At 38.0% G+C, this 21,364-nt stretch overlaps 2 protein-coding genes across 3 annotated transcripts in view; one reads left to right on the top strand and one right to left on the bottom strand.

The window, feature by feature from the left end:
- The window catches only part of KATNA1 (katanin catalytic subunit A1), a 38,559-nt gene extending 34,045 nt beyond the window's left edge, over positions 1 to 4,514 (top strand). Inside the window, exon 11 of the mRNA XM_074187802.1 lies at positions 1,007 to 4,514. Within this exon, the coding sequence (XP_074043903.1) occupies positions 1,007 to 1,205 (199 nt within the window). The 3' untranslated portion in view covers positions 1,206 to 4,514. The remainder of the gene's footprint in view (positions 1 to 1,006) is intronic.
- Positions 521 to 21,151, bottom strand: GINM1 (glycosylated integral membrane protein 1). 2 transcript variants are annotated; one of them, XM_074187803.1, is made up of 8 exons: positions 20,993 to 21,151; positions 15,421 to 15,480; positions 15,153 to 15,249; positions 9,029 to 9,180; positions 8,320 to 8,476; positions 6,734 to 6,864; positions 3,463 to 3,626; positions 521 to 2,747 (listed from the first exon to the last, which is right to left on the bottom strand). In XM_074187803.1, exons 1-8 carry the CDS (start codon positions 21,137 to 21,139, stop codon positions 2,639 to 2,641), a joined length of 1,017 nt encoding a protein of 338 aa, XP_074043904.1. In that variant the 5' UTR covers positions 21,140 to 21,151; the 3' UTR covers positions 521 to 2,638. The 2 variants fall into 2 exon arrangements, with proteins under 2 accessions (XP_074043904.1, XP_074043905.1); XM_074187804.1 differs by lacking the exon at positions 20,993 to 21,151 and adding an exon at positions 20,391 to 20,513.
- Between the last annotated feature and the right edge of the window lie 213 nt (positions 21,152 to 21,364).

Raw genomic sequence — 21,364 nt, 5'->3', positions numbered from 1 at the left:
TACTTATTCTTTTCCTGCCCCCTCCCAAGTGCCCTCTTTTATAATAATGAAAATTTTTCAAAGAGAAGATTCCACAAAACTAACCAAAATATCAAAGTCTGATATTAGATATTCATGTTATACTATACTTCTTCGCAGGAGGGGAGGATGTAGGGAGGGTGATGAAGGGCAGGGAACATATATTTGTTTACCTGGATCAACCTTAATATAATTTTGAAGTGTTCAGTTTTGATTGTTTTGTTGTTATTGTTTTCTGTAGTGATGGAATTTTTCCTTTTTTTTCTGGTAACTTCACTTTTTAATCAGTCTTGCTACTTCTCTAATTCGTCTTGTTCACCATTTTGTTTAGCCATTCCCCAATCACTGGGTATCTACTTATTTTTAGTTCTGTTTCCACAAAAAATGCATATAAATATTTTGGTATATGTAATATCTAATTACCTATTTTCATGCATATGGGATATGCTGTTCATAAGTGGTGTGATTAACTGTTCAAATAAATTGATAACATTTTTCCAGCTATTCAACAAACCATTTATTTATAAAGTTGTTATTCTGTGTTAGGTCAAGAGGGAGACAAAGATGGAAAAAAAAGATGAAAAAAAAAACAGGGTTCTTGCCCTCATGGAGCTTACAGTCTAATAAAGTGTAAATGACAAATAGACCATGGAACATAACTGCTTAAGAAATACACACCCAAAAAAGTGCTTCAAGAATGAGGAGATCATTTCCATCTTGGGGTGGATTAGGGACAGCTTTGTAGAGAAGATATTATTTGAACTGGGCTTTAAAAATTTGTAGGAATTGTTATTTGGCTTGTTAGAGAAGCATTTCAAGTATAGAAAACATATCATATAATACTATTTTTTGCATCGGTAAAAAGATCATACTTAAAACCATTGTAACATTCTGTTGTAGGAACAAAGGGTTTTTTGGGTTCAACTTAGTATTAGACCTCTGTTACATGTAAAAGATTTAACCTTTAATTTTTCTCTTTGAAATGAAGAGATGCATCACTGATGGCCATGAGGAGGCGAATTGAAGGTTTGACACCTGAAGAAATCAGAAATCTTTCCAGAGACGAAATGCATATGCCTACAACTATGGAAGACTTTGAAATGGCTTTAAAAAAGGTTTCTAAGTCAGTATCTGCTGCGGACATTGAACGATATGAAAAATGGATATTCGAATTTGGATCATGCTAAATTCTTTTTTAAAGTAAACTGTGAGAAACCTGCCTTATGTTGTTTCAATTGTAATGAAAAGTAGTTTTCATTGCACTGAGTGCTATATTTTTTTAAACTTTCATAATGATAATTATAAAAAGGAACTCATGATTCTGAATAAATGTAATTTTTTTAAGCTGCAGGGAAATTTGACTCAATTTACTACTTTTGCATTAAATCTTTTTTTACTTATAAAAGTATTTGATAATACCTTAGGTCATACCTTCATATACACTTAGAGATGACCCCTGTTTAATATTGTTTCCTCTGTTAACAGAGGAAGAAAGTTGAACAGCCACTCTTTAATCGAACTAGTAATGGAGCCAGCTCTGACCTCAGATATAACTTTTTAAGAACTGTTTTGTTCATTAGGAAGACCAAAGGGGAATAACTTGGAACAAGGACCTACACTGTTCTTCCTGCTTTATTTAATCTTTAAAGCTTAACTAAACTTTTTTTATGGCTCAAAATAACTTGTTCCATTTTCAGGTATTCCACTGAAATACCAGTGTTAATATATGTAGTATTTAAGTTCATGTTAATTGAAGTAAAAAAGCAAAGTCATAAAATAGCTAAGTAAAACAAAGTCTACTAGAGTATTCTAAAACTTTGTATTGTTTGCTCACTAAAATTTAGTTTGTCACTGATTTATATGGTGGGGAAGAATCAACAGCCTAAGTTTTGACTTATCATAACCCAGTAAGTATATATTGCAAATTACTTCTCTTTCCAAGAGATTTGTTTTTCAGCAAGACTGTCACTTAACAATTTATTTGGATCCTGCTGAATGACCTTGGTACAAATATAATAATAATGTATCTATTCAAGGATCTTTATCAAAATCATAAATGTTATACAAAATACAAGTCAAATATTTAAAAGTTTAATTTTGGAGTTTTTAAGTTTAGCTTTTCATAAAGTGCTTATAAAGACCTCATACATTACAATAAAAAATTATATGTAATTTTCTTAATAATAGGACATCTGGAATTATTGACTTAAAGATATTTTTTGGTATACAAACACAGGTGCAAATCTTTATTTTATTTCAATTTGGCTACTTTTTCCACTTTCATTCCTTAGAAAGTCCTATCTGACATTACTAGTCAGGTAATTTCAAATGTTATATTCTTCAGGTAGGTGGCACAATGGATAGAGTACCACCATGGAGTCAGGAGGATCTTAGTTCAAATTCAACCTCAGACACTTATCTAGCTGTGTGACCTTGAGCAAGTCACTTTACCCCATTGTTATAAAACAAATATTATATTCTCATTCTTCAGTCTCTCTCTCTTAGAAGGCCAGGCTTAGTTGTGGTACTGTTTTTCAATATTCTTTTATTTTTTACTTGAATTATACTTTTTTCATTAAATGTAGCAAATTCCACAATGGAAAAGTAGGGTAGGGATGTGTTAAATACATATCTTCTCTTCAAGATTATCCTTTGATTTCTCGATAGTCTCTAAGAAGTCGATAGGGTAGTACCTATGGTAGCCCACTTTATCCATGTGAAGAATTCCCCTGAAATTCAAAAGGATACATCTTATTGTAATACAGAAGAGAGTAAATGTTCCCTCTAGATAAGGACACAGGTTTTTCTTCAGTTTAGTTTTGGACTTAACATTCTAAAAGAGAAGGAGGCTGGGACAATAATAGTAATGAACTCTCAGGAAATGGGGGAGGGGAAGGGGAAGGGAATGAGTGTAGGAGAACATTAGAACTTGCAGATCACTGCCTAGAGGATAATCCTGAGAGAATTGAGAATTCCTTCTCACAACCTAGAAAAAAGGAAGGTTATTCCTCTTTTCCGGGTAAGATGAAAAATAAGCTGTTTCATTTTAAATACTTGTTCTTTGCTAATATATTTTAATTACTGTACAAATAGATACATATTATTTAGTAGTAATCAAGTAGTGCTTCTGATGCCTATTAGTATTGAATCATAGTATATTAGGATGTCCTACATATTGTTAATAATTTATTAGCACATATCAAAATTATACTGTTTGTCATCATAATAATTTCCTTCTTGGGCTACAAAAAAATATGAACATCTAAGCACCAAAATAGCTATGAAAAAAGACTAATAAAAGTAGATAGATGGTTACAATATTAATAAAAAAGTTTCTGTCAGTCATATTACTGAGTCTCTTTAAATACCTAAATGATGAAATAGAATGGCAGGAAGAAAGGAAAGCTAGCCTGGTAGTTTCCATTAAAAATGAAAATTACTTACTTGGATTCATAATTAGGGAAAAGCACCTTTAAGATGGCTATTACTATAGCTGCTCCTATAATTCCAAGTACTGTGACATTCATATACATAAAAAGTACTGGGAAAATGCTGATCCAGAATTTACACATATATTTTCTGAAATCCTCCATCAACTGGCATATTACCTAAAAAGGAAAAAAAAAAGTTAAAAGTTGGTTGAACTAAATCAAGACATTCTTCATCCTATGTTTCTGTTCCCTGGTCAGCTGACCATTAATGGAAAAGGTCATAAACCATGTTAATTTTATTCAGCATAAATTCATTATGAAACCAAGTCTCTGACTGATGTTCCAAAAACCTCATCACAACCAAAACATTCTCAGATCCTGCTACTACTAAAATTTATGAAGTATCTGCCTTTATCCCCCGTGTTCACTGAACCTAACCTGCTTTAATTCTCCATCCCTATAATACCTCAAAAATTCTATACCTTTTTGACCATCTCCAAAAGAAAGTCTTTCCCTTTGTAAAATCCAATTCCTCCATGTACTGACTCCACTGGATTCTGACTCTCATAGGAAATCTTAAGTCTCTTTTTCCCCTGGCTTTCTAACAAACTGCCTATCAACATGTTCATATAGCCTCTTTTCTTTAAAAACTAAGACCTTAAAAAAAAAATCTAAGACCTTTCCTTTGATCTGTTTTGGTATTTTACTAATGGAACTCCTACCACTTCAGATTAAAATTTCATCTCTCTTCTCCAAACTTAAAATTTTTCAGATAATTTCTCTTTCTTACTATCTAATGGATCTTTATTCCTTTGCAATTTGGCTTTGAACTCATCACTGAAACTGCTCTCAATAACCTTATTTCCAAATGCACTCCTCAGTCATTGCTCTCCTTGACCTCTCTTTGCAACAATTGGTACTGATGACTATACCCTGATACTCCTATCTCCCTCTTCTATCGTGACTTCACACTCTTCTAGTTCTCCTATTTTGGTGACCATAACTTTACTGATTCCTCCTTCTCCCTCTAATGAATTTAAATTAGACTTCCTGCTAAGATGGTCACCTGAACAGGGGGGCCATTCAGCTCTAGCAAAACTTTGAAATTCATGTTAAGATCAAATGATCAAAAAATCCAATGAGAAAGTTAATAAATACTCCCAAAACAACCATAGATGGCCCACGTTGGAGTTTTCAAGGCTCTGTGTCCAAAGGAAGCAAGATTATAATGCTCTCCTAAGAAGGTCTCATGATGGCTTAAATCCCCAGAGGACCTTAAAAACATGAGAAGCAGCACAAAACAGTAACCTGAATAATGCCCAGACCTAGACTGCCCAAGCTAAATGCTCTAAGGTCTCTAAAACTATCATGAGATGCCAAAGAAGGCAATGAAGAGCTGAGGAGTGACAACTGGAGCTAACCTGTTGTAGTGGAGGTCAGCAAAAGAACTCTTGGGACCAGGACAAGATCAAATTTAGTTGATCTTGTTGAGTTCACCAGAAAGAGGTGCAGCCTGGCTCCAATATAAAGCCCAATTCAGGAACTAAAAACTGGAAAGATGAGTAAATCAAAGAAAACAGCATATTATAATTACTGCAAATTTAAGGCTTTCCAAAAGGAAGAAGAAAGTTCATAATAATTACAAATAGATAAAAAAAAGAACTGATTCACAAGCAACTCATCAGTATTTAAAAGAAATGAAGCAAAGAGGATAAAATGAAAAGCTCCTCTGTTAAAACCAGAAGACAAAGTAAAGGTAAAATCCTTCATTAAAGGAACCACAAAAAGGTTGTAAAAATGCTCACAACCACTACCAGCATCCAGGAAGTACTTCAAGTAACATGGATCTATAGTCATATATCAGGAGAAATACTGGTTTATTAATATTTTTACACAAGGTAAAAATGTGAGCTTACAACCAAAAATACTGTAAAATTGAATAAAATCCTACAAGAGAAAAAATATAACTTTAATAAGATTCTTAAGTATTTGCTATAAAAATTAGACCTGAGTTTGAAATAGAAACACAAGAGCTAAAAAAGTGTGTTAAACAGTCCAATGGAGAAGTGACAAGTGTCCCTTCGGAATCTAAATGTTTTTCATTATTGGGGTTCTTGAGGGAGTTAGAGAAGAAAAATAAAAGCCAAGGGGGGTGGAATGAATCTGTTCTGAAGGTTTTAAAAGAAAATGAGAAATACACTGGAAAGGAGAAGTGAAAACTTGCTATTTCTAATAATTGGGAGTATGCAAAAATAGACCAAGATGGAAGAGGGAGAGGCAGACATTATGAACCTCACTTAACTAAAGTGGACAAAGTACAGTCAAACACTCAACAAAGAACTTGGAATAAAAATATATCAATTTCAACAGGGAAATCAGCTGGTATGGAAGCTTAAGAAAAATAATACTAAAGAGAATAGTCACAAGCAAAACAAATCTCCTGATCTTAATGAGGGAATTAAAAGCAAAAAAAATAACTGGAATTTAAGGGACTGCCCATTATTTAGGGACCAGCTGAAAAACTGGTTCTTTGACAACTGTGGGACTTATATATAACCACACCCAACCAAGGTAGGAAGGAAATAAGCAGTTAATGAGCACCTACTTTTTGTGAGGCACTGAGGGCTTTACAAATTTGATCATGAGCCTAACAACTACCCTGGAAGGCAAGGGCTATTTTCACTTAACAAATAATGAAATCAAGGCAAAGGAAAAGCTCAGTGGCTTGTTCAACACCATGCATTTGGCAAGCATCTGAGGAGGGATTTAAACTCGGCTCTTTCTGAACAACCCAAAACCCAGCATTCTATTCATCGTATTACCTACCTGCTTCAATAGTAGGGGAAGTTTTCCTCAGGTGTTTCAGTCATTTTTTTCAGTCACATTTGACTTTTAATGATTCAATTTGGGGTTTTCTTAGGGAAGATACTGGAGTAGTTTGCTATTTCCTTCTCCAGCTTATTTTACAGTTGAGAAAACTGAAGCTAACAGGGTTAAATGACTTGCTTTGGATCACACAGCTAGTGAGTATCAATAAGTAAGCTTAGGAAGATGAGTCTTCCTGACTCACTTTGTTGCCTGGTCTTCTCCAGGAGCTTATTATATTGATATCACAGTCCAGTTAAAAAAATATAAAGGATAAAATTGTCACATAAAATCACAAAATGATTTATGTTTTTTAAGGGATCTCCAACCCTTAGGCTTTTTTTTAGGTTTTGCATGCTGCTCATTCTCTCCTCATATTGGCCTATACTTTAAAGAAAATAAGAAATACCAATATTTACCTTGTATGAAGATGGAGGCTCTGCTCTAAGTGGAGTTTCTGGTAACTTGCCAGGCAATGAGTCTTCATTTAAAGTTGTTTCCACATTCTTGATAAGGTCCTGACTGGTTGTCTGCAATGAACTAGGACTATCTACAGAAGTAGCAAGACAAAGTTAACTGAATACTCTTAATGTGTACTCGCTATTACTAACTCTAAGGTCAGCAAAAAAGATTAAGATCATGAGTCATAGAATGTACAGAAATCAATATTGAAAGCCTAATTATCTACACTTCTTATAACTCAAATATCTCTTGAATACAAAGCAAACTATAGGAAAACTAAGACAAAAATAAATTTTAACAAGTAGCAAAAGGTTGTCTGCTTTTCAAAAGTGAAGTAATTTTCCCTTTAAAAAGAACTTTAAAAACAAACATACTTGGGGGCAGCTAGGTGGCACAGTGGATAGAGCACCGGCCTTGGAGTCAGGAGTACCTGAGTTCAAATTTGGCCCCAGACAATTACCTAGCTGTTGTGTGGCCTTGGGCAAGCCACTTAACCCCATTGCCTCGAAAAATCTAAAAACAAAAAAAAAACCATACTTAAGAGTAATCAATTATGACAGAAGAGATATGCCAAATCATAGAAGAGTTGTAAGGGACCTCAGAGGTCCATCCTCTCCTCTTCAATTTTACAGAAAAGAAACTGAGGCCTAGGAAGGTTAAGTGATGCACATGATCATAGTCTGCACTCTTCCCCTTCCCTGTAATGCCTATGTCTCAAAAGAGAGACTCCTACAAACAATTGCATATAATTCCAAAATATGTCTCCGCTTTAACAAATAAATATTAAACTATGTTATAAGGATCCAGCCTGAGCTGAAAAGTATACTCTACTTCCAGTGATTTCAAACCACTAAAAGATATGGAAGTCCATTCTCTTTTAACATCACTATGGAATATAATGATTCTGGAAGAATCAAGTGACCTCAAGGACATTGGAGAAGGCATATGGTAGATTTAAGGAGGCTGTATCAATTTGCCGTTGAATTTTTTTTATAATTGGCATGACATAAAGGACATTAAAAAGTTGGTGAGCCAGTCACTCTAACAAGAATCAAGAATGGGATTAAATTACTAATATTGTAGTAATCCATGAATTACTTTTTAAAAAACAGAAAAAAATGCAAATGAATGCTTTTGGAGAACAGAGATAAATATGCTGACATAGTTACTTTATCAGTTTTGCTTAATTTTTTCTTTGTTATGATGTGGACAGGTAGGGGTTTCTATGAGGAAGGGAAATGACTGTGATATTTTAAAAAATATTAATAAAGCTAAAAAGAAGATGAATGCCTCCAGGGTATAGAATGGATTCTTTAGAGAGGATTTATGAAGGAGAATTACAAAGAAGGTATGAATGGATTGCAATCCAAACCATCCAGGCAGATATTACCTGATTAATGGAAAGGGTATCTGTACCAAATAGGGTAACTGATTTATTAAAGCATATATATATATATAACATTTTAATACCCAAGTATTAAATAAGAATTCAGCAAGGAAAATGTGTTTTTTAACTTGGCATATACTCAGTTCAAATAGTTACCTTTTCTTGAGAGATTAGGAAGTGTAAATAAAATGTCATTGTCTCTGGGAATAGAATATAGTATGCTTTCCTCCAGAGGAATGGTATAATTTGAATGTCTGTGGACACTCTGGTTCTTAACTAAAATACCAACTTCAATCACATCTTTTTGTTGAACCTATAAAAGATGAAATAACAAATTACTCTTTGTTTTAAATAGTAGCACGGATCATATATAAACATAAAGCCATTTTCCTGTCTTATTTCTTTCTGTAGGTCACCAACTATCACTCAATTACTTTTTCCCATATTAGTAAAAATTCTGCAGTGTTAACATATTTTTGTCTAACTTTGGTACTTTCTTTTGCAGGCCCTACTTTCAGTTCCATTTACTTCAATGATCTGCCAGGTTCAATCTGTAGCAGAGATGAAAATTAAGTCTAATGGCTTCAATTCCCCTCTCTAATTGAACTAACATAGAGGAATATAACTGATTGTTTTTATGCTAAATATAACAATGAAAAAATATAAAACAGAAACTCTAAATAAAGTTAGGGAATCTGGAGTTTAGGAGGCTCCACTGAACCTCAGCTCTTAAATACTTTTTCCCCCAAACTAAGTCAGAAACATATTAGAAGAAAACACAATCTAAAATCCATAAACTCATGATACAATTGTCTACAATTTTTAATATAATTACTGAATGAAATAAGTAAGTATGCTCTCTTACTTGCTTCCCATCAATCTCTACTATCTCTTCTTGGATGGCAATCATTTGCACATTGGAACTAGATGCCAGAGGCCATTGATGAACTAAAATCCGTACACTGACAGTTCCAAAATATCCCTTGACCTTCAGGTTTTCTGAATATTCATCTTCCACTATCAAAAAGGAATAATGTTGTTAAACAGAAATAATCATCAAATAATTTCTCTTAGTTTGTTTAGTTTAGTAATTTAGACAGGACAAAAAAAGCTGATATCACACCCCATTTAATGGCTTTGCCTCTTCATCCCCACCCTCACTGCTGCTGCAAATCTATAAGAATAGCATAGATAAAATTGTTATCAAATCTTGAAGCTATTTACATGCTTTTGAAATAAATGCTAGAGAGTCAGAGTTTCTATGAAATGATAGCACTTTAGGAACAAAGCCAGATTCTCATAACAATGTCCACCATGGTAAGACAAGTGTATTGAGCAGCCAGGAGGGAACAATGAATATTACTTGCCTCCAAACAAGGGCATCCTAATGACACAAGGGAACTCTAACTCCTATATATGGCATATAGATGTCTCCAAATTTGTCCCCCGAAAAGGAACTATTTTTTTTAATTGTCTTGTCTTTTAATCATTCACAGCAATGACAGGAAGTTGCTTGCCAAAAGCTTCTCCCTAACTATAATGCTCATCAGCTGCTAAGGTGGGACAAAGCAGCAGGCTTGGAAGTCAACCAGGGAAGATTAACATCTAATCATGGAAAATAACAGCTGGAAAAGCCTTCAAGACTTCACAAAACAATGCCCACTAAAATGGAAAATAAGTCCTACCATTTAGTTTTTGTTCCTTAATATGATGATCATGATGCTAATTAGTGGTATGATTAGATGCTGATTAGCACTTTACAGGCAATATTTAACTTGATCCTTAAAATAAACCTCTGACATAGGCTCATAGGCTTATGACCATTTTTCCTTTCAAATTGAGACCTGAGTTAAAGAGGTCAGTCATCACATAGCTTTTAGGTGTTTGAAGCAGAATTTGAGCTCAGATCTTTTTGATTGCAAGATCAGTACTCTAAGGGGGTAGCTAAGTGGTGCAGTGGATAGAGCACTGGCTCTGGAGTTGGAAGAATATAAATTCAAATATGGCCTCAGACCCGTAATAATTCCCTAGCTGTGTGACCCCGGGCAAATCACTTAATCCCACTGCTTTGCAAAAACAAAACAAAACAAAACACTCTAATCACTATGTTGCTTTTAAGTGAGTGTTGCCTTTTATGTGACTGATGTCAGTTAAGGGATTATTTACCAAAGAGGATTAAAGGTGTCTATTTGTTAATGTAACAGAGATATAATGTGGCCCAACCTAATCTAGTTCTAGAACCTTCAGTCAAATGCTTTAATCATCCAGGACTGGACATAAGTATGTGATTTCAATAAATACCATGATGTATTATAAGCACTTCTGGAATAACTGGTTTCTCCCACCTCAATCTCCCAGGGTTATCATGAGGATACATGAAATAATCTTTGTAAAGTGTTTTGCAAAGTCAAAAGTACTATATACATGCTATTATTAATAAAAGGCATGGTGTATGGTTCAAAGTTGAACTGAATTTTAAGTCAGAGGGACTGATTTAGAATCATGGCCCTGTTTCAGAATATGTAAACTGAGCTAAGTCACTCTCCTTTCTGGGTCTGATATTCCTGATCTCTAAAAGAAGGTGCTGTTTTCTAAGGTCCCTCTCAGTTCTAGATTTGTAAGTCAATATAAGGTTTGATCTTAGGTATCAACCCTTACACAAGTTTGACATCAGACTGGGACAGAAAAACAACAAATCATTTGTGGAAGAAAAACTGATAAAATCAATTGGTGTGAAAAACATTTTCCATCAGATAAAATGATAAACCAGATGGAGCACTGCCTCCCTAAAAAGCTCCTAGATTTATTGAATTTCAAGTCTGGTGCCCTAGTAGCACAGAACAAATGATTTCGAGGATCTTATATGGCTTGAGGGTCCAACGTTCCCTATTCTGCTAGAGGCTCAGTAAAATAATGGGCAGGACCAACAAGCTTCACCATTCTCTGATGGCATTCATAGGGAAACCTCCTGCTGGTACCATAGGTTAGCTCTGTGAACTGTGAGCTATGCTGTTTAAAAGAAATACTGATTTTGAGTTGAAAAATACAGAATCCCCTATTATTTGAATATCCAAGGAGTCTACAGGTCTTTAACTTAAGAAAATTGCTTATCACCAGACAAGTACAACAGTGATATTTATTTTGCTAAAGTAGTACATTTCCTCAATGTCTTTTCAAGGGCGACTATGTACTAAAAGAGCTTGAAGCTACTTTAACTGGCTTATAGATAGAGGAGAGCAGTTTGTCTCTCCTAATGTTCCTAAAGGGACTAAAGATGTCAAGGCTGTGAGTTGCCCAATAGAATGTACCTAGGTTTCTATAGGTATATTCCCACTATTCCATGGAACCTATATATTAGGGGAAGACTGTGACCAAGGTTCATGAGTACACTGTTATATTAAATGATTCATGTTCTAACTTTTTTACTGAGTAAATGTTATAATTATTCCTGTTTTTGCCTTCTGAGCAAATATTTTGCTCTTGCCTTATACTGATTATTATTACTTTTGTCTTGTTCTTACTATGATTAAGAGTTAAAGGTGTGACAGATTGTTTTTATATAAATGGAAAACACACCTATGGAGACTCAGAAACTAAAGTGACTGCCCCAAACACCCACTAAAGGATACTGAGAGTTTTGAATAGTGGACACGTGCTATAGCTCTCTCAAGGGACCACAGACTGCTAGTCTGAATATGGCTTAGGTGAGTGAGCCAGCTAAAAGAGAGTAAGAAGAGGTTTTGCCATATCCATCCTAGAGTGGAATCCTTAATATTTCTTTTTTTCCCGCAAATCAATAAATATTTACCAAGTGCCTTGCACCGATGATGAAAAAGGACTGGTCTTTTTCCTGACAGAGTTTATAAACTAGGATTATGAAAACAACTATAATATCTTAAAATAAGATTGAGTCCCTAAGAGAAGTTTAACAGAGGGGCATTAAGAGACTTTTTTAAAAGGCAGTGAGACTACCTTTGTTTGGAGGCTGGCAAATAGAAGGAAGAGACCACTAAATTAGATCTTATAAAAAGTAAAGCCACTATTTTAGTAGCCAAGAAATGTGGTGGGTATATGCTTCAGGTGTAGGAAATAGCACCAGTGAGATTTTAAAGGACTGGACAAAAGTAAGGAAATCAATTTGGATGGAATATAATGTACATGGAGAAAAGCAATACATAAACTGAATAGCAAGCTAAGTTGAAGCCAAATTATAGAGACCCTTAAATACCAGCTTAAGGAGAATGTATTTTGTTCTATAGGCACTAGTGAGAAACCACAGATTTTTAGCCAGAAAAGTTACATAATTAGGCCTAGACATTAGAAAAATGGAGATCAATTAGGAGCTTATTACACTAACAACTGAGAGGCAAAGAAAACCTGAACTGGCAGTACTAAGATTAGAAAAGAAGAAAAAAATGGTAGAGATTATAAAGTAGAAGGGACTGATTAGATGTAGGTAGTGAGTAGGAAGAAGGTAGCAAAATTATACTGAAGCTCCAAGGCTGGATGACTGGTAGGATGATAATGTTATTAAAAAAAAAATTAGGGAAATTAAGAGAAGCAGGGTTTGGAAGAAATAATTTCAAATTTGGAGCGCAAACCTAGAGTTTGAGATGTCTGTGAGACACCTAGGTGGAGATGTTGAATGGGTATTTAACAGTGAAAGTCTTTATCTCAATGAAAGACAGATTTGAGAGTTGACTGTGTCAAGTCAATATGCATTTATTAAGTGCTTGTTACATTTCAAATAAACACTTGGGGTTAAAAAGAAAGGCATAAACCATCCCTGTCTTCAAGGAGCTCACATTCTAATGACAAAGATAACATATAAATAATTATGCATATAAAAGATAATGTAGTCTCAAAGGGAAGAACTAACATTAAGGGAGACTAGGAAAGCTTTTTTTTTTTAAAGGTTTTTGCAAGGCAAACGGAGTTAAGTGACTTGCCCAAGGTCACACAGCTAGGGAATTATTAACTGTCTGAGGCCCGATTTGAACTCAGGTACTCCTGACTCCAGAGCCGGTGCTCTATCCACTGTGCCACCTAGCTGCCCATAGGAAAGCTTTTTTAACAGAGAGTAGGATTTTAACCAAAACTTTAAAGAAACCAAAAAAGCAGAGATGAGAAGGGAAAGCATTGTAGGCAGGGAAACAAGCAAGTGAAAAGTCAAAGACTCAGAAAGATGGTGTGTCATATGCAAATAGGGACAGGATGCTTTGGAACATAGAGTACTTAGAAAGAAGTAAAGAATGAATGGGGGGAGCGGCTAGGCAGGTGGAGTGGATAAAGCACCCACCCTGGAGTCAGGAGTACCTGGGTTCAAATCGGGCCTCAGACACTTAATAATTCCCTAGCTGTGTGGCCTTGGGCAAGCCACTTAACCCTGTTTGCCTTGCAAAAACCTAAAAAAAAAAAATTCAAATTTGAAACTTAAAGGGAAAAAAAAAGAAACTAAAGGGACCAGAGATATCTGGCCCAATCCATTTAACAGGTGTTGAAATAAGGTGCAGAAGTGACTTACCCAAGGCCAGAAAGGGAGTAAGTGATAGAGTCAGCATTTGAACGTAGTTCCTCAGGTGGCAAATTTAATGTACCACCCTATAAAAGGTCAACCATTTGATCCAAGTTTAAAAAAACCTATGAAATACCTACTATGAATAAGACCCCGTGTTAGTTGCTGAAGATAGATACAAAAAAAAACCAAGCAGCTTGCAGTGTCACTACATCAGGAGTACTTAAGCTACTTTTTGGTCCTCCTTTGGCAGTCAGGGAAAGCCTACTGATCCCTCCTCCAAATAAAGTTTTTAAGTGCATAAAACAAAACACATAGAATTACAAATAAAATCAGTTATTTTAAAATACAATCATCAAAATATTTTTTTAAAACAAGTTCATGGATCCTAGGTGAGGAATCCCCATAACATGTAGCCAATATATAAATATACATATGAAATAATACAAAGGAATTCCATGGTGTCACAGGTAAATATATTATGATTACTTTTAATACAGGAATGGGAAAGGAGTAGAAAGCACTTTTTTCCTATAGTCAACACCTCAAGAAGTTCACAAGGTATATGATTTTCCTTAAACTGGGGTATAAGCAAGTGGTGATTTTTAAGACTAATGCAATCAGCTTCTCTCTAGTCAGTAAATCTGACTTCCGTAAATTAAGGCTATTTCCCTAAGTAGTGTCACAAAAAAAAATACAAAACTCTTTCTAAAAATAATTACAGATAGGAGAAACAGTAGAAGAGAGTAATATTATGACAGAACAAAGCATGTGATTGTCTTTGGCAGTTAGGTATGGTAGTGACATAATGGATAGAGGGCTGGACTCAGGGTTGGATAAATCTGAGTTCAAATTCAATTTTAGACTTGTATGAGCTATGTGTAAAGGAAAGAGAATAAAAAGAAAAACACCGTGATTAAGAATGGAGGACATGGGGTGGCTAGGTGGTGCAGTGGATAGAGCACCAGCCCTGGAGTCAGGAGTACCTGAGTTCAAATCCTGCCTCAGACACTTAATTGCCTAGCTGTGTGGCCTTGGGCAAGCCATTTAACCCCATTTGCCTTGCAAAATCCTAAAAAAACAAAAACAAACAAAAAAAAAAAGAATGGAGGATATTAGAGACTTGAGAAATAGATAATTCCTTCAGCTTTTTCAATTTTTCAAGTTATATGAGGACATTGCTATTTTATCACTAGCAGTAACATCCCTAAAGTGGTATTGACCTACCTTAGATGTGGTTCTAAAGTCCAACCTCAAATGCAAGACCTGCATTTCAAGAGAAACAGTGTACAATGCCATGTATAGTAAGCACTGACAAAGAACTGAAACTATAAACAACTATTGGTACTATTTATTTCCACAATAATGTATACTATTAACCTGCATTTGAAAAACATAAATTCAGGAGTTCTTTATTTCTTTTGTTTGAATTACTAGAACAGAACTATTGTGGAAATAATCTAGTGGTACTCACCTATGAAGGTTTCACCCCTTATTCGAGTTACTCCACTCCTTAGGGGGAAGTCATTTACATATATCTGCCCATTCTCATAAATAATATTAAGAAAAACCTTAAAACAAAACACAAAGTTTGCATAAATTCTAATGGTTTATTGATGACAAAAATTTTATATTAAAAAAGTAGAATTAAATGAGTTGAAATCAAAAGACTAACAGAGAAACAAGCATATTTAATTCAGACAAATAGAAAATTATACTACAAGAATATAGAAAGGACAAACCTGTTTCTCATGGAATTCCCCATCCTTTTCCAGGGCAGTTACATTAATTTTGATACTGTCCTGCAAGTAAAAATAACATTACTACACTAGGAGGTAAAAAGAGTTTGGAAAAACTGAACAGCCTCAAAATCTAGACCTGCAACTCCACTGATATGGGAAACCTTGGATTTGGAAGCATCTACAAATTTTTTGTTTCTGAAAGTTGCTTTGTAAACATATATAAAACCTATATCCCCTACCCTTAAACTCTCTTGATCTGACCATCTCACTAACTACCATCCTCTTATCCTCTCTCACAGCTAAACTCCTAAGAAATTTGTCTAGGGGCAGCTAGGTGGTGTAGTGGATACAGTACCAGCCCTGGAGTCAAAGGGAACCTGAATTCAAATATGACCTTAGATACGAAATGATTACCTAGTTGTTATGACCTTGGGCAATCACTTAACCCCACAGCCTTGCAAAAAAAAATAACAAAAAAAGAAATTTGTCTCTATAAGGTGTCTCAAATATAATTTTTGATCTTTTCCCTAGTTCTCCTCCAACCTGTCTGGCTGCTTCCTTTCAGGTTCCTTTGTTGGATCTTCACCCATCCCACTAATAGTGGGAAGCTCCCACGGTCCTGTCATATGTTTTCTTTTTCTTTCTCTAAACTACACTATCTCACTTGGTGATATCATCAACTCTCATGGGTTTCAACTGTCATTACTAAGCAAATGATTACCAAATAGATCTCTTCAGTCCAAATCTCCAATCTTGCCTTACCAATTTCCTTTTGGACAAATTAAAATATATTGCATACATCTTAAATGTAACACATCCAAAACCAAACTCATTACTCTTTCCCCAAAACCCTACCTTCTAATTTTTCTGTTTTTGTTCAGTGTACCATCCTAGGCACTTAGACTCCAAACCTAGGTGGCCTTTTGGATATCTCATTATCAGCCCCTCTCTCCCCAATCTCCCACCATATCCAATTGGGTGCTAAAGACCTTTCAATTTTACTTAGGTAGCTTGGACACTGCCAGCACCTTGGTACAGACCCTCATTATCTCGAATTTGGACTATTATTATATTGCCTAATGGAGAGTCTGCCTGCCACAAGTCTCTCCTCACTCCAGGCCATCACTCAGTTGCCAATGTCATCTCCCTATAGAACAGGTCTGATTGTATCAACTCCTTATCCAATAAACCCCAGTCATTCCCATCACCTGCAAGATCAAAATAAAATCTTGTTAGGCATTCAAAGCTCTTCATAATCTAGATCTTTTTCAGTCTTATTCTATCTTATACAGCAATTCAGCAGCAAAGGCTTCTGTGCTGTTCCTTGAACTTCTGACATTTTCACTGGCTGACCTCTTGCCTAGAGTTTTTCCCCTCCTCTCTGCCTCCTGGCTTTCTTCAAGTGCCTTTTCTGATTCCCCTTAATGTTCCTGCCTTCCCTCTGGTGATTACCCCAAATTTCTCTCGTATCTATCTTGGTTGGACATGGTTGTTTGTATGCTGTCTCCTATTTAGACTTTGAGACCTAGTTATACCCAGAAATTACTCTTTTTTTGTATTCCCAGTACACACAGTAGACACTATAAATATATAGATGTATGTATATATGTGTATGTATATAAATATATATAAATATGGCAGGTGCTTAATAAGTATATTGACTGACAATACTTGTTAGCAAACTGACTGATTTACTGTCTATCACTTAAAGTTTTAGAGAACTACCTGTAACACTAAGGGAGAGGGGCTAACAGCCTCAATTTCCTATAAAACAGAAAACATTGCAGTAAGAATTAAAAAGGAGTAGTTAAGTAGTGCAGTGGATAGAGCACTGGCCCTGGAGTCAGGAGGACCTGAGTTCAAATCCAGTCTCAGACACTTAATAATTGCCTAGCTGTGTGATCTTGGACAAGTCACTGAACCCCATTCCCTTGCAAAAACAAAATAAAAAAATTAAATAATTAGTAACTGACTAAACTAACTACACAGAATAGATTCTTCTCTACCATAGTTATACAGTGGCAAAAAGTCAGTTTCCCTATGAAAACAGAAGCAGTATTTCTTCCAAACTCTTCCCTTTTATTTTTACCTTGATCAAGAGGGAATTTCTGAAAGGGATTCTAGAAATGATTCTGGGTCAGTATGAGAGCTAGTCCAAATTTAGTTTGCATTTTAGAGAAGTCCTATATACCAAAACCTCAGTCATGGCCTAGGATATATCCAATTCTAGGGGCAATCCTGAAAATTCTTTGAAATGGTCCTTCTCTTGGCAGGGTATCCTGAAGTCCACGTTAGAATCAGATTGCCCTCTGTAAGGAGACTAATATTCACTTGGGTATCTGATCTGGATATATTTATTTCCCTGTCAGCCTTTCCATCTGAGTTACCTTTCCTTCAAATTTTTTCAAAGGGAACCTGTGATTTTATCAGTATCAGGATTTCAGAGTAAATTACCCCCCCCCCCCCCATAAGCAATGTAGATCAGTAACTTTTATGCAGTTTAGTGTTGAGAGATGCCTAGATCAAGGAAAAGTTAGTTGATCTGCCCAAGGGACATACAGCTGGTGTGTGAAATGATGGAACTTGATCACAGGTCATTAGAACTTAAGGTCAGTTGTCCAAATACTTATCAAATTTAAACCTAATAAATGGAGCTAGATACCACTGAAAAATTGCACCTCTACCATGAGAACCAATAATTTCCCCCCAATATAGCTAACTCTGGCGAGCTATAATTCGAACCTCCTTTATTTAAAAATAATTTTTTTATTTTTTCCTAATTGCATAAAAAACAATTTTTATCATTTTTATTAATTCTGAGTTCTAAATTCTCTTCCTTTCCTTCCTTCTCACTCATCTCTCTGAGGTGAGCAATTTGATATAGGTTATTATATATGTACAGTCATGAAAAATATATGTACAAGTAATCATGCTAAAAAGAAAAACAAAGATAAAAACACAAAAGTAAAGTTTTTTCATAGCTTTTCATTTTTAGCTTTGTACTTTATACTAAATCAAATTTTTATGTAATGATTTTCCAATGTTAACTGGAAGTTTAGGAATGGGAGCCAGAGATTAGAAGCTCACCTCCAGAACCACACAATTTAGGACCAGGAAAAAACCTGTTAGAGAACACAGGGTCATAAATTGAGAGATGTAATAGATTTTCTAGGTTATCTAGTCTAAACTGTCTCATTTTATTGTTGAGGGAAACTAAGGCTCAGAAAGATAACTAGCATTCATGACTGGCACTGATATATCAACACTTAAAAGTTTACAGTGCCCAAGGTCACACAGGTAGTTGAGCATAAGGATGTGAAACCAGGTCCGAATCCAAAACTCTTACCACTTTTTTATCCAGCTGATCATCTGCCCAGTCTGATTTTACAGAGAAGGAAACTGAGGCCCAGAGCTCACAAGTTAGTGGTAGAGCAAACCATAACCAACTTGCCTGGCTTCCTGTTTTAAATACTGCCCTGCCTTTGGGGTTCCATCAACCAGTCAATAAAGTAATTACTACCTTCCAAACACTACGTTGGAGATAACTTGCTAGTCACTCTTCACAGTGGCTCCCAAGGTTCCCTCTCCAAATTCTCTCAGCTGAGAATCTTTCCTCATACAGAAAAAAAAAAAATTGAGGCCACTCTATGTGCCTCCCTCTTGTCCCCTCTTCCTCTCTTGCTCAAGTTGCTTCTGCTGGTTCTCCCTTCTTCACCCATCTCACAAGATGAAGTAACCTTAGTCTTACCAAAGGGTAAGAGATCCTATCTCATGCCCTCTCCGCGAACAAACTGCTCCCTCTGTCAGCCACACTCTTGCTTATTTTCAATATCCCCAACCATATCACCCTCCCTACTCAAGAAACTCCAGTAGTTCCCTATCACCTCCAGGACATAATACAAAATGCCTTGACAATTGGTCCTTCATAACTGAATTCTTTCCAGTCTTTTTATGCCTGAAGCCCTGTCCACTTCAGTCCAGTGACAATGGCCTCCTGGCTGCTCCACCATTTCTCAGCTCCCAGCATTTTCTCTGCCCCTCTTCCAACCCTAGAACACTCATCCTCCTCCACTCTGACTGCTGACCTTGACTTTGAGTCCCAACTAAAATCCTACCTACACAGAAGTCTTTTATCCTGTCTATAGTTTCTTCTTCTTCTTGTTCAGTCTTTCAGTGGCACTGAACTCTTCATGACCCTGTGGACCATATTGTCCATGGGTTTTCTTGGCAGAAATACTGGTATGGTTTGACATTTCCTTCTCCAGTATAGTTTACTATGTATATATTTGTTTGCACATCGTCTCCCCTATTAGATTGTAAGCTCCTTGGGACCTATTTGGTAACCCCAAAACCCCTCTTTTAGATCTGCTCTCACCCTGAGCTGTTTCCCCTCTCTCTTAGCTACCCAGCTCCTATCCTTTTCTCAAGTGACTTGCTCCAATCAACCTCAACAGAGCTTTAGAGCTGAGTGGTTGGAAATCTGTAAAGAGCCCACCCTTGGGGTCTCCTTAGAGGGAGTCCCTTTACTTATGTCAATGAGCCCGATGGAAAAAGCATTGGAAGGGGAGTTTGAGAATGTGATCTCTTAAAGGCTGTCTTCCCTTCCGATTCATTTTCATTGCCCCCTATCTTCTTAGTGAGATAAATCTAGACTGCGTGCTACAAAGAAAAAAAATAGTATTAAAATGACATACATCATGAGGAACATGCAGAGATGCAGTTATATTTCTATCAATCGCCTCCCTTCTAATTACCCATTTATTTCTTTGTTTCTCAGGTTTTTGCAAGGCAAATGGGGTTAAGTGGCTTGCCCAAGGCCACACAGCTAGGTCACAGGAAAGTGTTCGAGGCCGGCTTTGAACTTAGGTACACCTGCCGGCAGCCGCCCCTGGCGCATCCCCAAGCGCCACAGGTAAACAAATGGAGCGCCCCCCAAACTTCTCCTATAATTAAAAGCAGAGTTTATATACCCATAATTGTGTTCTCTTAAAAACTCCCTCCATAGCTCTCTGGCCGTCCTGCTCAGGTCCACAACACTCAGGACGTCCTCACCAATGCCAGCCTACACGGCGCACTTAGTCCCCAGCAGTCCGACGGAGGGCCGAAGCGCCAGCCGGGTGGGAAGGGGCAGGCGGCGGGGGAGGGGCGTGCCCGCCCGGCCGGAGGGGCCCGAGGCTGCCCCCGAGCCCCCGGCGCTTTAGGCCCGGCTGGCCTGGCACTCCTGGGCGCTGCCCAGAAGAGTCCGCGGGCCGGGGCCCCCATTTCTGAAGCCTTCCGGGGCCGGGGCTGAAGCGGGCCGAACAAAAGGAAGCGGGGCCCGAGCTCGGGAAGGCAGCTTGGGGATACTCGGGGGGCCGTCAGCGGCGGGCGCCTCCCCGGAGGCCGCCTCCCCGACCCTCGGTCACCGGAGCCCCCCGGCCGCGGGCTCAGGAGGCCGGCGTCGGAGGGGCCCGGAGCCCCCGAGCGAGCGGGGCGACGGGGCGGGCATCCCGGGCCGGAAGGGGAGCGTGGCGCCGCCGCCCCCCGGGAGAGCGTCACGGTCCGGGGGCCGCCCCGGGCGTCCCCTCGCTACCTGCGTGAACGGAGCGGCCGCCGGCGGCCCCCAGGCGCCGGCCACGGGCCGCAGCGGGGCCGGGAGCCAGGGCAGCAGCAGCAGCAGCGGCAGCAGCGGCGGCGGCGGCGGCCGGCACAGCGGGGCGGCCGGAGAAGCTCCCTCCATCTTGGCAGAGCCGGGCCGGCGCGGCGGGGGCGGGGCGGGGCCCGGGGAGCGCGGGGGCGGGGCGGGGCCCGGGGAGCGCGGGGGGGCGGGGCGGGGCCCGGGGAGCGCGGGGGGGGGCGGGGCGGAGCCCGGGGAGCGCGGGGGCGGGGCGGGGCCCGGGGAGCGCGGGGGCGGGGCGGGGCCCGGGGAGCGTGGGGGCGGGAGGGAGGGAGGGCCACGGCCGGC

The sequence above is a fragment of the Macrotis lagotis genome, chromosome 5 (genome assembly GCF_037893015.1).
Source record: "Macrotis lagotis isolate mMagLag1 chromosome 5, bilby.v1.9.chrom.fasta, whole genome shotgun sequence".
NCBI lineage: Eukaryota > Metazoa > Chordata > Mammalia > Peramelemorphia > Peramelidae > Macrotis > Macrotis lagotis.
This window is presented reverse-complemented; position numbering and strand designations above follow the sequence as displayed.